Genomic DNA, 14,045 nt, shown 5'->3' on the forward strand with positions numbered 1-14,045 from the left:
AAAGCCTTCACGGCGCTTGCTGTTTGGCTCAGAGGGCGTGATGTAACCACGCTCTCTGCGGAGCCTGTTTTTGTGTGTGTGTGTGTGTGAGTGTGTGTGTGTGTGTGTGTGTGTGGGGGGATCCTGGTCCCTGAGCCTAACTGCCTTACTTTGATTTACCCATTCTCTAAGTGGAAATGATGGTGGCCTGTTGGAAGCTGTAGAAGTTATGCTGTTCTCTACACCCTCAATATTATTATAGACTAGTGCAAGTGATGAAGAGTTGTAGGAAATTTGTTTTAAATTACATTTAAACACAGGACACAGGCTTTGACCCAACTTGACAATCAGAGAGGAAATACATTAATTAATAAGCTATATATCAATATAGTATATAGAATGTGAATGGGGAAACATTTTTAAATTTCTCATATACTTTTATTGCAACAATATACCTATATACATGATAAGACCACATTTCCTGTTCTGTGCATCTTTTCTGTGAACCTGAGTTTTTGATGCGCTCTCTCTCTCTCTCTCTTTCTTTCTTTCTTTCTTTCTTTCTCTCTCTCCACCTCTTATTGGATGTTGTGTTTTCACTATTGTATCATCAATCATTCTGACCTGTGTGCTATGGTACCCAGGTGTGTGTGGGTGAAAATGTGTTTGCTCTGTCGAGGTGATGCAAGTTTGCGTGCAGCAGGTCCCTCAGGTCATTATAACTTCCACTGGGAGTGTGTGCTCCCTTGTGTGCGTGCGTTTGTGTGTGTGTCTCCTTAAAGCTTGTTCGAAACATTCATCTCCTCTCGTGTTTCCCACTTTCTGACTTGCATTAGACCCTCCTCCAGATTTCTAAAAGCATTTCTGCGTTATTCCATCAGAGACACGCTGGAGGATTATCCAGCCAATTTTCACCAGATTTTCCGATTCAGGCAATTAGAGAGCAAATGCTGATCGGAGGTTTGAAAACTGTGAACTGCCGCATGCTGAAGAGGTTTATGGAGCTCATTTGTAACTATGTGAGCCATTTAAACAGTATCAGTGGTGTGAATATGTGATTTTTGCATTTGTGGTGAGCAAGTGCTGTAGAGATCACAGATTGTCATTGGTTTAATTCTTAATATCCTGAACAAATTGGTTTGACTTCTTTGAAAACATGGGTAGAAAGCAATGAGCAATTTAAGAGGGCATGGCCCAAGAATTAGGAAATTATATTAAAAAAGGTAACAATTAAATCAAAATAAGCAAAAAAAATTACCCCCAAAAATCCTAAAAGAAAATAGAAAAATATATGTATATATATATATATATATATATATATATATATATATATATATATATATATATATGAGGCACTTTCAGTGAAAATTTAAAAAAATTTCCTCTGCGAGAAATTAGTAAAAGTTGACAGGAAGATGAACTGCATTTTTCTCAAAATTTGTGGGACATTTTATGCCAAGTTGCCTGTTGCTTTTTCCTCATGTTTTCAAAAGACAGAGCATCAGTGGATTAATTCCATACCCAATATGTTATGATCCCCTAAAGTTAATAGACAAAGTTAATACTGTTCAAATTCCAGTTTAAAATGACATGGATTAAAGATTTTAGGGCTTTAGTTTTAGAGCTGTGTTTTAGTCACTGAAACTTATATTTGCATCTATAAACCCCTTAAACCTTCCTACCGTGCACTGCTGCTGCCCCCAAAAGCAAAGAGAGCAAAGGTAGTCTCCCATTGGAAGCTGACCATGGGCTTACGATGGCCTTCCTTTGGCAGGGACCCCGCAGAGTCTAGGGTTGCCACAGGTGAGGGGGTTAGCTTTTGTAAAAAGACGTGGATTACATCCTTAAATAACTTCAAAATCTTAGCCATCTTGCTAACATACGCTATTGAACATTTAGAAACCTGAGTTTTGTTCACTTACCTGCTGTTTGCGTAAAAAAGACACATGGGCAGCAAATCAGATGTCTGGAATAAGGCTTTGTTTCAAAAAGCACAGCGTCTAATTGGGGTCTCTAAGGTCATTCACAACTGGAAGAGAAAAAAAAACAAACATTTGGTGAATATACAGTATGATACAATGGATTTCTAAATGCATCTTCTGTTTTGCTGGCAGTAGTCAGTAGTGTGCGTATCTGTGTGGAGGCATAAATATGCAGTTTAATGACTCAGATTCAAACCCACAATCTCTTGTGCACGTGTGTCAACATACAAACCTCTGATTTCTTTTTGTGCGGTCTGCTACCAACAGGATTACAATTCACACCCCCTCCCCCAACAAAGTTTGGAGGATTTTTTTCATGTTGGGATATGAATTTAAACTAATCTCGCTGACATTCAAATGAGAATTGAGACTCATCTCACCAGCCCGTCTAAAAATAGAAATAAGCCGAGACGGGCGTAGAGTAACTGGCAGCTGTTTCCCTGGTGGTCCCTGCCAACCCCAGTTGTGGAGTCTCTGGTGCTGAACATTTGAGAGGAAATTTGTGCAAAAAGCACAAAGAGCTCTGCTCATGTGCACCTACAGCATTTTACACCATTAATTACATCTGCTCTGATTTCTTCTGATGCCAGCATACAACAGCAGATTACAGAGTAATGTCCCTGTGAATCTTTCCGACTGTAATACAAGTCAAATTTATGTTTCATTTCCAGAGTATAGCTTTAAAAAATAATGTAAACTCTAAAATCTAAATCCAAACTAATCTAAAATCTAAAAAATGTAACTTGTCAAGGAAAATTCTGTTATTTTTTTTCTTCAACTGCGGCTGTTTAAACACAGAAAAGATTTCACTGCATCAGCTATTTGCCAAATTAATACGAAACTGTAATCCCAATTGGGTTGGCACCTCATTTTTTTGTGATCTTTCTCAACTAATCTCTTCTCTTCAATGTCTCTCAGTATTCTCTTTCCCTTGTTTTCTCTCTTTGCTTTTTTCTATCAGTTATCTGTATATTGTTCATCCCCACTGTCTTTCTCTGTTTCTGGTGGTAATTTGATTGATCGAAACTATGATGAAAAATACCAGTAAACATCCTTTTCTTCCATGACAAAAATCAGATATTGACAAGCTGAAAACAATGGTTGTTCATGTTAGTGATGGGCTATCGGACACTCAAAAGGAGAGAACAGAACGCTAAATAGTTTTATTAAACATATTAGAATAAACGATTCAAATGAGGAGGCAGTGAACAGCAGAGGCTTAAGTGCCAACAGGTTGATAAACTCCAGTGAATAGTTGGCAGAATGTTTCAGTTGCCTGCAAAACACTCACAACAGCGTCAAGTCAATTTTATTTACAAAGCCCATTATCAAATCACAGTTTGCCTCAGAGGGCTTTACGGATTAAGACATCCCTCTGTCTGTGGACCCTCACACCAGAGAAGGAAAAGCTCCCCCAAAAAAACCTTTAACGAGGAAAAAGCACAAGCTGCGAGCGGTAATATAGCAGTAAATAATCGGCTGTGTGTGTCTGACTGGATGGATGGTGGAGCTGTTGAATGGATTTGTGGAGTTTGTTAGTTGCAGCGGTGGCTGTTAACAGCTAGCTCAGCTTGTTAGCCGCTGAAGTGCAAAGGAGCAAACAGCCACCAGACAGCGTCCAGTTTTAATCAACAGCTCTGTGAGAGGACATAGCAAGAATTCAGGCTGAAATCAATTTATTTTTCTTCTTCTTAGCACATAAATCATGTCTTAAATGTGTAAAAAAAAATCTGCTGGAGAAATTAAAGTTTGTAAAAATGCAGACATTATTAGTAGCTTCAACACCTCAAACAACCTGGCACCTTGATTACAATTTCTGATACCTGTATTAGCCCAATTACATAAGTTTAAAGAAAAAACAAACATTTTGACTAAAAGTAATAACTAAAAGTCGACCTAAATTTAAGTACTATTTGTCAATGAAAACTAGACTAAAACAATGGCGGATAAAAAGACTTATACGTGACTAATTTTTGTCGAAAGACCAAGACTAAAACTAAATTAAAAATAGCTGCAAACATGGACACTGTCTCTAACGGCCATTCTTTAAAGAAGTATCTAGTTCCATAAATACTGACACACTTTACACTTACTGGTATATAGTACCTGTGTGTGATAATACATCTCTGCCTCTCTGTTGTACAGTACATGTGGTCCACAGCTAGTATGTGACTGTGAAAAGACAATATGTGGGTGGTTTTATACTCGATGTTACCTTGAAGCTGTCTCCCCAGTGGCTTATTAGAAAAACATTGACAAAAGACCATCAAAAGTCATTTTCACGAGACCCGTTCCATATTGTTGCTCGACTTTTTTTTTTCTTTACTACAATGCTCCCTGCACAGGTTTGATGTTTCTGTGTTGCTTTCAGCTTTTAAGCCTATCGGCTGTTGTTGTTTGTATGATTTAAAAAAAAAAACAAGGTTTTAAATTTTAAAAAATCAATAACACAAGAATAAGATTTCTACAAATGAGACCAAAAACTGTGTGATCAAAAAAATGTAACATCTACAGTGCTCCAAAAGATCCAAAAGTGATATTTCTTATTTTGTTTGCACAAGTAATTAGTTAGTGGGAACAAATTATTTAATTGGCACAAGAGATAAATGGCTTACTTGTGTGCACAAAATAATTACTGACTACCACAAGGTAAAAAAGAAAAAAATCATCTTTCAGGAGTTTTGGTTCTCCATAAATATCAAAGATGATGAAGCCTTAACATTATTGTGAATGTTTTCTTTCCCCCCTAGACACTTTTGCCAGCAAAGTTGCCGCCATCCAGGATCAATACGCTGACGCCTCCATCGGCAACGTCACCGGCTCAAACGCCGTCAACGTTTTCCTCGGCATCGGCGTGGCTTGGACCATCGCCGCCATTGCATGGCGCTCCAAGGGTAAGGCGTTCAAGGTGGACCCTGGAAACCTGGCTTTCTCCGTCACCCTCTTCACCATTCTGGCCATGTTGTGCGTAGTCACGCTGCTGTACCGGCGGCGGGCCACAGTGGCCGGTGGCGAGCTGGGCGGGCCACGGACTTGCAAGATAATAACGTCACTGCTATTCGTGTCAATGTGGCTGATTTACATCCTGCTGGCTTCACTGGAGGCCTACTGCCATATACCAGGGTTTTAAATGGAGAGGATAGGGGAGGGAGAGAGACCCACTGCCAATATGAAGAGAGAGAGAGAGAGAGAGGGATGGAGGAGGCTCTGAAGATGGACGGAAGGACGAAAGATTGGGAGCAGAACTGGAGCGATATGGATACCTTTCAGTTTACTCTTTAACGTCCAAAAGAATTTTCAGGGTTTCAGATAAATTTATTTTTCTTTTTGTATTTATTTATTTACTTTAAAATCACTTTAATTATATCCAAACATTTTTTTTTGCATTAGCAGTTTTTTGTAAATCAAAGATGACACCCAGTGTATCCAGTAAACCCTCTAAATTAAGAATTATTCAAACAGGAAAAACTAATGAGAAAATAGTCTTGAAAGAGCGCTTTTATTTCGTTACCTCTATCATCCATCCTCACTGGTGGACAAAGCGGATATCATTCCAGTATAATGCCAAACCAGCAGGAGAGAAGCAGAGACAAATGGCAAAGAAAGCTTTACCCTGCCTCTTTGGGAAAAAAAACAAAGATGAAGTGGAGGGATAGGGGTGAAAGATAAAAGTGGAAAAGTTAAGAGAGGAGGCTGCAGGCAACAACACAAGAGAAAGATAAAGTCGACGGGGAGACTGAAGAAAATTGACATGGAAATAAGTAAAAGAAGAAGAACCGATGGGAAAAAATATTCTACACCCCGCCCTCGCTCCCTTCCCCACTCCGTCTATCTTTACTTTATCTTTATCTTGTCATCACAGGAACAATGGATGCTCCCATTATACCCACTGAACTCTAATACTACCAGTGACTAATTACCTTTGACCCCTCCTCCCACACACAACCACGCACTTTGGGGCCCTCAGGTGAATCTACAGTGGAGGACCACTCACCAACTTGCGGGCAAACAGGCAAGATAAAAACTGACAACTGAATTTTTTTTCCCTTTTTTTCTTGAATTCACTGTGCGAAATAGTCCTCACAACACACACACACACACTCTGCAGACTGTACACACTTCTCCGTCCCTCCCTCTTGCCTTATCTCCCCTGTAGGAATTGTCTTAAAGTTGTGATAATGAAACGCTGTAGTCACCACCAACCAACCCTCTTTTTTTAATCGAGCCAATCCCAAGTCCCTCTCCTTTTACGCCAATCAACAGCCTCGTTTATCCCAAGACGGATCTCCTGTTATTTTTTTTCTAAACTTTTCAATGGCGTCACGTATTGATGTTGTTACCGTGCAATTGTAAAATAAATAAATAAATAAATAAGAGACATATAAATATAGTATGGAGACATGGAATTACAGAACCAGATAGTTTGGAGGATGGATTGTAATATGGAGGATCACGTGATGGATTATTACCAGGAAGAAATCTCAAAAGTCAGATGGAGAAGCAAAGAAATGTTTGATAAGCGGAATGAAGATTGGAAACGTCTGGAAAACCTGCAAGCAGTCCACCTAGTAATAGTTGTCTTTCTTGCAATGACGAAGCGTCGTGCACTACACGTTGTGCTGTTTACACTCTAATGTTACATTAAATGTCGAAGAAACAAACGAGAATAAGCAGGAAGTGAACTACGAGACATCAACAAACAAGATTGGACCAATGTGATGAAGGATCTCACTGACTGTGACTAAAAAGGTGGCGATGATGATGGTGTTGTTGATGACAAATCAGAACTATGACCATACCCAGTGTTTCTAATTGTACATGGTAATATAAGAAACTTTTATTGATGTTCGTGAGAAAACACGGATTTATGTGAAATCCCCCTCTTTGTATGGAAAACCCTGATGGATGAAAAGGAAGATCTATGTGCCCTTTTTCCACCGTTCAAGAAAACATGTTGAAAAAATCCAAAGCGATGGAAAAAAAGGCTGTAGGATGGCAAATACAAAACCTGAGATTATTCACAGACAGAAGAGTTGAACACTCTGAGGGAAATGTATGGCAGCTCTGAAATATCACACGACTGTTTGGCAGCAGTTGTAACATTTCTTTGTACACAAATCACAAAGTCCTCTGTTATCCAAAGATTTAGAGCACTGTCACAGATCACCATTCATTTTGCGGTGTGCAGTTTTACCTCGCAGGCGTTGTAAAAGTCCCACAAGCTGCCAGCTGTTGTTAAAAAACTGGTAAATTTAAATTTATGAAGGTGTTCACACTACAGATAGTGTTTAACCATTGGTATTTTGTATTGGCCTGTATCAAAAGCTTTGCTATTTATTTTGTTTGGTGTTGATCCAGGCATGGTGTGCGTGAAAGTGATATCAGGATAGCTTAAAATGAGAATATTATGCCACATATCGTACAAAATCATCCATTTTCATATTGTTTGTGCTGAATCCAGATTGAAATTATATCTGTGTTGATACCCCGGCTTTGCCCAGGGGTTCAGACTAAAGCTGGACAGAAGGGATAGATTACGGTTTGTCAGTGCAAATAACTATTAAGTTTATTCCAATTGTTAACAACAGCATAGAAGGAAAGACTCAACCATTTCCCCCTCAACTGCTCACAAAGCTCACTGTAAACTTCGAGGAAAATCCTCAAAGAAAACAATAATTTAGCTTTTTGTTCACTAAGAGAAAATTGTACTGAAAACAACAATTTACCTGCCCACCGTCCGCTTTGTTAAATATGGACAAATTACCAGCCACTTTCAGCTCAGTGTAAATGAAGGCTTTACCAAGCCAGCTCAGTCGTGACCTGACTAAACACAACACAACAGTAGCTTGTCCGGTGCAGCCTTGGCAGAGCCGGGGCTTGCACAAATACAAGATAAGTGGCAATTTGGAGTATAGGGGCATTGATCCGCTGGGGTGAAAATGCTTGGATGTCACCCTTTCCTTGCACTTTCTGACAGCTAAAAAGGAAAGAAAGGAGAATTATTCCAATCTTTTAATTGTAGAAAGGCGCAGTGAAACCTACTATAATACCTTTTACATTGGTTTTCTAGCTTAAAGCTACTGGATGTGCTGATTTCAGACGAGCTCAGCCAAGATTCATTGATAGAGCAAGAGCATCATGGCAGGGGGCCAAATTCCTTCTATTTTAAAGGAGTATTTCTTAGCTGCAAATATTTAACATTGCTGTCAAAAAATTTGGACAAAGTGGCACGCCCAGAGCTTTCCTCCATTTTCCTGCCCTCAAGCGCAAAGATCAGCATGTTAAGTGCTTGCAAGGCTGTAGCCAGGATTTATAAGTACTGAGGTCATGAGTCTAAGTCTAATGTGTTTGAGTCCACAATGTGTTTTATTTTATATACTCAGTCAGCTGTTTAATTATTCTCAGGCAAACTTATTTCCCAACTTGCATATCTCTGTTGTTTCAAAGCCTCAGCATTGTTGAGTCGTGTTTCTTTTTTGTTTGTTTTTTGTTTGCTGAAGGTAAAACTCAAATATATTTAGAAGACTAGAGCCATGCTAAATGACCAAGGCTCCATCCCAACACTAACTTCACTGTCGTCATACTAGCTAGCTAGCATGTTGTGTAGCTACGTTAACTACAAATCACCACAGCTAAAGACGGCATATTCGAAAGTACGGCAACAAACTTATCGCGTCTGTTCTAAATGCCATTGGTGACTGCTGATGAAGTATCGGCGTCTTGAAGGGTTGTCCAGTGTCATAGGTGAACTACCTTTACCTACTACCCTTTGTAACTTTCTTCTGATGGGCAAAGGGGCACGTGAAAATGAGGGGTAGGGGTAATGTTTGTAAATCTTAAAAGAATATGAATGTTTGTCCCAAATGTCACAGCAAACCCTTCAAGATTTGTTTTGGCATTTCACTCAAAACCACAAATGTAACCCTCATGGTGACATGAGATCGACATGTCATAAAACCAACAAACTCATTAGAATTCACTTTCCTGCCAACATGAATGTTTGTACAAAATTTTAGTGCAATCTACCGAATAGTTATAGAGAGATATTTCTGTACAAACCAAACCATTTTCATCTTTAAAACTATGTCGTTAGCGTGGTTAAGAGAATGTTATCTTCCGTCTCAAATCTCTTTAATCTGTAAAATGCCCTGAACAAATTTGAAAGACCTGACCTCAGTGTCCTTAATCGTAGTTACAGCCCTGGATGCTTGTTGACATGGTGTTTGAATCAACTGAAACGTCTGACTAACCATGCAGATCCTTTCATTTCTATAGTATCTTAAGTATGAGGCGTAAACCCGTCATGACAAAGGTCATCAGCCAGTCACCAGGTCTGACATGACTGGCACGTTGGCATGTTTCCTGGACCCTTGTGGCGCCAGGATGTCTGCCGGGCCAAACTCTGTTTCTCAATGACTTAAGCTTCCGTAACAGATACCAGTTTAAGAATGAGTGGGCTGGATAATAGTACTGCTGACGCCACAGGAACACAAGAATACTGGGACTGATTTAGAAATGTGGGCTTTTTAAAGGTTGATAATCCTTGCTGGAGGACGACTGAGTGTGTGAGTGCGTCTGACTGTGTCTGTGCATGCTTTCTAAGTGAGTGAAGAAATGCAACCATATTTTTAGTCTCTTGCCTGTTGCTAAGCGACCATCTATCTGCAAGCCGTTGTCTTCTTGACTGTTGCTGGTGTGTGTGTGTGTGTGTGTGTGTGTGTGTGTGTGTGTGTGTGAAACACTGTGTGCGTGTCGTCGTCTTTTGATGTTTCTCACTTTGTCTGCTTGCCCTTCTTCTTCACAGTGAATGTGACGGTACAGTTTCTCATTCGTTCTCTCTCTGTGGGTGTATCTCAACATATATTACTCTCCATACGTTTGCTTTTTGTTAACATGTGTTTCTTTAACTTTGTGCTACTTGTGCCTCCCCTTGTTTGCATGTGTATCCATTGTGTGTAGATCTACATTTGTGCCTTTTGTGTGTGTGTGTGTGTGTGTGTGTGTGTCTTGGTTGGTGTTGTAATCTCTTTACAAGGGCTTGCCCCTGTGTGTCCCTGGCTGAGTACAATATGCTAGATTAATGAATTAGAATGCCAACCTGACCCACAGTAAAAATGCCTGGAAATTGGATTCTGTGTGTGTGTGTGTGTGTGTGTGTGTGTGTGTGTGTGTGTGTGTGTGTGTGTGTGGGACAGTGAGAGAGAGGCTGGTAGATTGTAGCTGGTACTCACCCTTGCCGGGTGTGTGTGTACCTTTCGAATCAGATTAGATATATAATAGATCTGGCTGGCGATCAAGACTGGGAATAGATTGTGGCACATTGCTTGAAGAAGTCTGTGTCTATGTGTGTGTGTGTGTGTGTACAGTATGTGAGTAGCTGTCATACTATAAGGTTGATGACTCCACGCTCTGTTTGGCTGATGGCTCGCAGACACACATGCACACACACACTACTGGATGTACTTTGGCATATTTAAGTCTCAAGAGTCTATTAAACTATTCATATTTCCCAGTAATGTTACACTTCAATTTATTTAGAAAATGTCTACAGTGGCCTGAGATGAAAACTGAAATGCATTAATTTCACTCTGTAAGTGTAGCTACATAGTTGTGAGGTCCTGCTGTGTGTGTGTGTGTGTGTGTGTGTGTGTGTGTGTGTGTGTGTGTGTTAGGGGTGTATACTATGGGGGCACCAATTGCAAAGTTGTGCACTCTGAAAGTAACAGCGACATTTCTAGCACTTCATAGCACTATTAGACAAAGTGGCCGACCAGCACCTTTAAAACATGGGTGCCATGTAACACCAAAACAGGTTCCCTTACAATAACAACCCCAAGAACCACTTTTGGGTACTGTTTAGCACCGTTTTTGTTGAGTCATCTGAAAATAGATATTGGTGGCAATAAAATCCCTTTGGGGTAATTATAATGTAAAAATGACAGCAGCTACCTTCATTAATAAAGTAACCAGCCTCCAGGTTTACCAGAATATAAATAGTGATGTCTGTATACTGTGGGGCGCTAATGAGCTCTGATAGTAACAGCAACATTTCTCCACATTTAGCTGTAAGACATAATTTAAAAGTCCCTTTTACAGATTTTTAAAAAAATCTTAAACATTTAGATTTAACATATAGATTTAATATTTAACATTTAGATTTAACATTTAACATTAAAATTTAACATAACATTTAGTTTTAAAATGTAACACTTGGGTTTAACAGTAAACATGTAGATATAACAACATTAAGATTTAAGATATTACTTATAGACATAACATTTAGATTTAACATTTATATTTTAGAGCTAAATATGGAGGAAGTTTGCTGTTACTTTCATAGTATACAGACATCACTTTTTATATTCTGGAAAACCTGGAGGCTGGTTGCATTGTTAAGTAGCTGCTGGGATTTTATTGACAACAATATGTATTTTCAGCTGACTCTAAACAAATATGGTGCTAAACAGTACCCAAAAGTGGTTCTTGGGCTTGTTATTGTAGAGGAACCTGTTTTGGTGTTATATGGCACCCATCTTTTACAGGTGCAGGTCAGCCCCTTTGTCTAATTGTGCCATAGTCTGTACTACAATTGGAGATGGCATATAAAATCGAATGGTTTTTTAAAAAAATTTTTAAGCCAGGGGGCCCTTGAAAGATGCCAAATAATACCATGGACAAGTCAATATGCTTCCAAATTAATTTTTTACTTAAAATATGAACAATTATTAAGAATGTTTTGTTGGCTAAGCATTGGCTTAAATTATTCACAATCCTTTACTAGCTTACGGGAAACACAATACACTACCTTTTCATATTTGGAATATTTGCATACACATTGGGACAAAAAGGTTAAGAGCAGGGGCAAAGGTTTCATTTCAACAATGGGGGGAAACACACCAGGAAATTCTGAATGCCAGACACTGAATTTCCTCATTCTGGTGAATTTTTTATGTATCAGTTTAGAGTGGAAATCTCTTAAATTTGTCAAAGTAAAAATTCTCTGCTACCTTTTTGGGGTGGACTATTGTCCATGTCAAATAGAGACCAGTACAGCTTAAATGTTCTCTACTGGTTCACAAGCTTAGTTTACTGGAGAAAGAACCAGTTTAGAGCCTCTAAAGAAAAGAGTTCTCTGTGTGGTCTAAATTATCTATTTAGATTTTGTTGCCATACAAGTTGTCAAATTTAAACATACTGAGTTAGATAATAGCTGGTCTGTGTATGCTTGTGTGTGTACCCACACAAACACAATTTGCTAAAACCTCAAATGTAGAGAAAAAAATACTAAGGACATGACCTCAGTGTTGTCAGTGTTAGCTACAGCCCTGATGACTGTGCACTTTCAGCTGCAGTGCTGAACAGTGAGTTAATTTCTTCAATGCTGTTGTACGCTTTGAGAAATGTTGAGGTAAAGGATTTGGTTCTCAATTCCAAAATAATAATAGTTCAGTATTTAAATAAGATAATCAGTATTTCCATTAAAAAAAACATTATTTATAATTTGCCATTACACAGATTTGGATACATCCTGACATCCTGTTTGTGTGTGTGTGTGTGTGTGTGTGTGTGTGTGTGTGTGTGTGTGTGTGTGTGTGTGTGTGAGTGAGAGAGAATAAGAGAGACGGAGCTGTGTTAATTAGCCACTATTTATCTTTTTTTATTATCTACCTTTCCTTTCTCCCTCTCCACTATTAGCCACTCTTGCTCCTGACCGTATAAATATTTATATATTTTATCACATCATACTCTTCATTTTATTAATATATCATGCAGCCCTATTTATGAGGTCACAAAGTGCTTTTGATATGAATATCTAGTATTTTAATTTTTCCATTTATTTTATTATTATTGTACTTTTTGGTCGCAATGTTTCCATTGTTTTGTGTTGTTTTGGTGATTTGTTTTGTATTTTTGAAAAAAGAAAAAGCCCTCAGAGAGTAGAACAGCAAATTAGTATAGAAACAAATTACAATAAGTGTGCTCTTATCCTTTTTATTGTGTGTATGTGTGCGAGTGCGTGTGTGTGTGGACGTGTGCATTTCTTCATATCAATCCGTCCATGAGTGTGTCGATGCATGAATTTAACTCATTCTGAATACAGTGTTGATGTTGGAAATGTCGTAGTAAAGAGTAAAGTATTTTTAAATGCTGAAAATGACATGAAATGAAAAATGATATAGATGTTTACAATGACCAAACTTTTTTTTCCTCTCTCTTTTTTTTTCTCAAAAGAAATAAAACTTGACTGGCAAATGCTCAAAAGAATGTCTGTATCTTTTCCACAGATCGAGAATAAGTCTTCATGCTAATTTCACCAAATGCTCAGAAAATGGACTGCAGTATCATATTTGGATTGAACTCATTAGCCAGCTGGTAAATTAGCCACAGCCCTGCTTAATATCTGTATTTGCAAGTATCTCTAAAAACCGTTTCTTTTTTTTCTCAGATTTGAAAGTGACTCACATCTGATTCAACATACAAGTTGGGTCTGGACGGTCAGGTCACATCTCTGTGACCGTAAAGCAGGGCCAGCTCTAGCCATTTTGGTGCCCTAGGCGAGAGTGGGATTTGACGACACCCCCACCCCCCACCCCCCACACCTCGGCGTAGCAACAAGTAACTAGTTAGTAACTATTTAGTATTTCCACTACAAACATCGTGCCTTTTTAATGCAGTGCTCGTTTTCAGCCTGATTCCGTGTGCACAGAGATTTTCTTACATTCTCTGAATATTTGAATGATTTTATGTACTGTAGACAATTCTCACAGTAACATATAATTAAAAAAACTCACCTGCTTCAGGCTGTGTGTCACTGGATGTAGATGGTGTGCTGGATGTGGTGTTGCTGGTGGTGGTTGTGGCCTGACTTGCAGCTGGATTTAGCAGACAGAGTAGGTCAAACAACTGCTGCAGTGCATCAATTATGTCTTAGTTGTGATTATGCATTACCAAAATAAAAGAGGCTGCACTGCAATTAAACAGTTACACTTGTCCAACAGCACTATTAGCTGGTAGAGGCTAGCTCGACCACCTCCATGTTAACATCATGTCGAGACAACTCTAAATTTCTCACAGAGCCCCTAT

General features: G+C 38.9%; 1 protein-coding gene and 1 long non-coding RNA gene across 6 annotated transcripts in view; one reads left to right on the plus strand and one right to left on the minus strand.

The window, feature by feature from the left end:
• The window catches only part of LOC121961875 (sodium/calcium exchanger 1-like), a 126,631-nt gene extending 113,405 nt beyond the window's left edge, over positions 1-13,226 (plus strand). For all 3 annotated transcript variants that reach the window (XM_088073152.1, XM_088073151.1, XM_042511952.2), the window contains one exon: positions 4,712-13,226. In XM_088073152.1, coding sequence (XP_087929278.1) covers positions 4,712-5,091 — 380 coding nt within the window. In that variant the 3' untranslated portion in view covers positions 5,092-13,226. The remainder of the gene's footprint in view (positions 1-4,711) is intronic.
• LOC121961876 (uncharacterized) overlaps positions 1-14,045 on the minus strand; it is a 69,402-nt gene that overhangs the window by 5,164 nt on the left and 50,193 nt on the right. The window contains exons 4-5 of one of the 3 annotated variants that reach the window (XR_015775621.1): positions 13,754-13,834; positions 1,662-2,008 (exon numbers count right to left, since the gene is read on the minus strand). This is a non-coding gene — a long non-coding RNA (uncharacterized LOC121961876). Of the gene's footprint in view, positions 1-1,313; positions 2,009-7,809; positions 7,939-13,753; positions 13,835-14,045 lie in introns of those variants that run through there. The other 2 variants (XR_015775620.1, XR_015775619.1) reach the window with 2 other exon arrangements.

This window comes from Plectropomus leopardus, chromosome 23 (assembly GCF_026936395.1).
Source record: "Plectropomus leopardus strain MGB_pleo_1.0 chromosome 23, ASM2693639v1, whole genome shotgun sequence".
NCBI lineage: Eukaryota > Metazoa > Chordata > Actinopteri > Perciformes > Serranidae > Plectropomus > Plectropomus leopardus.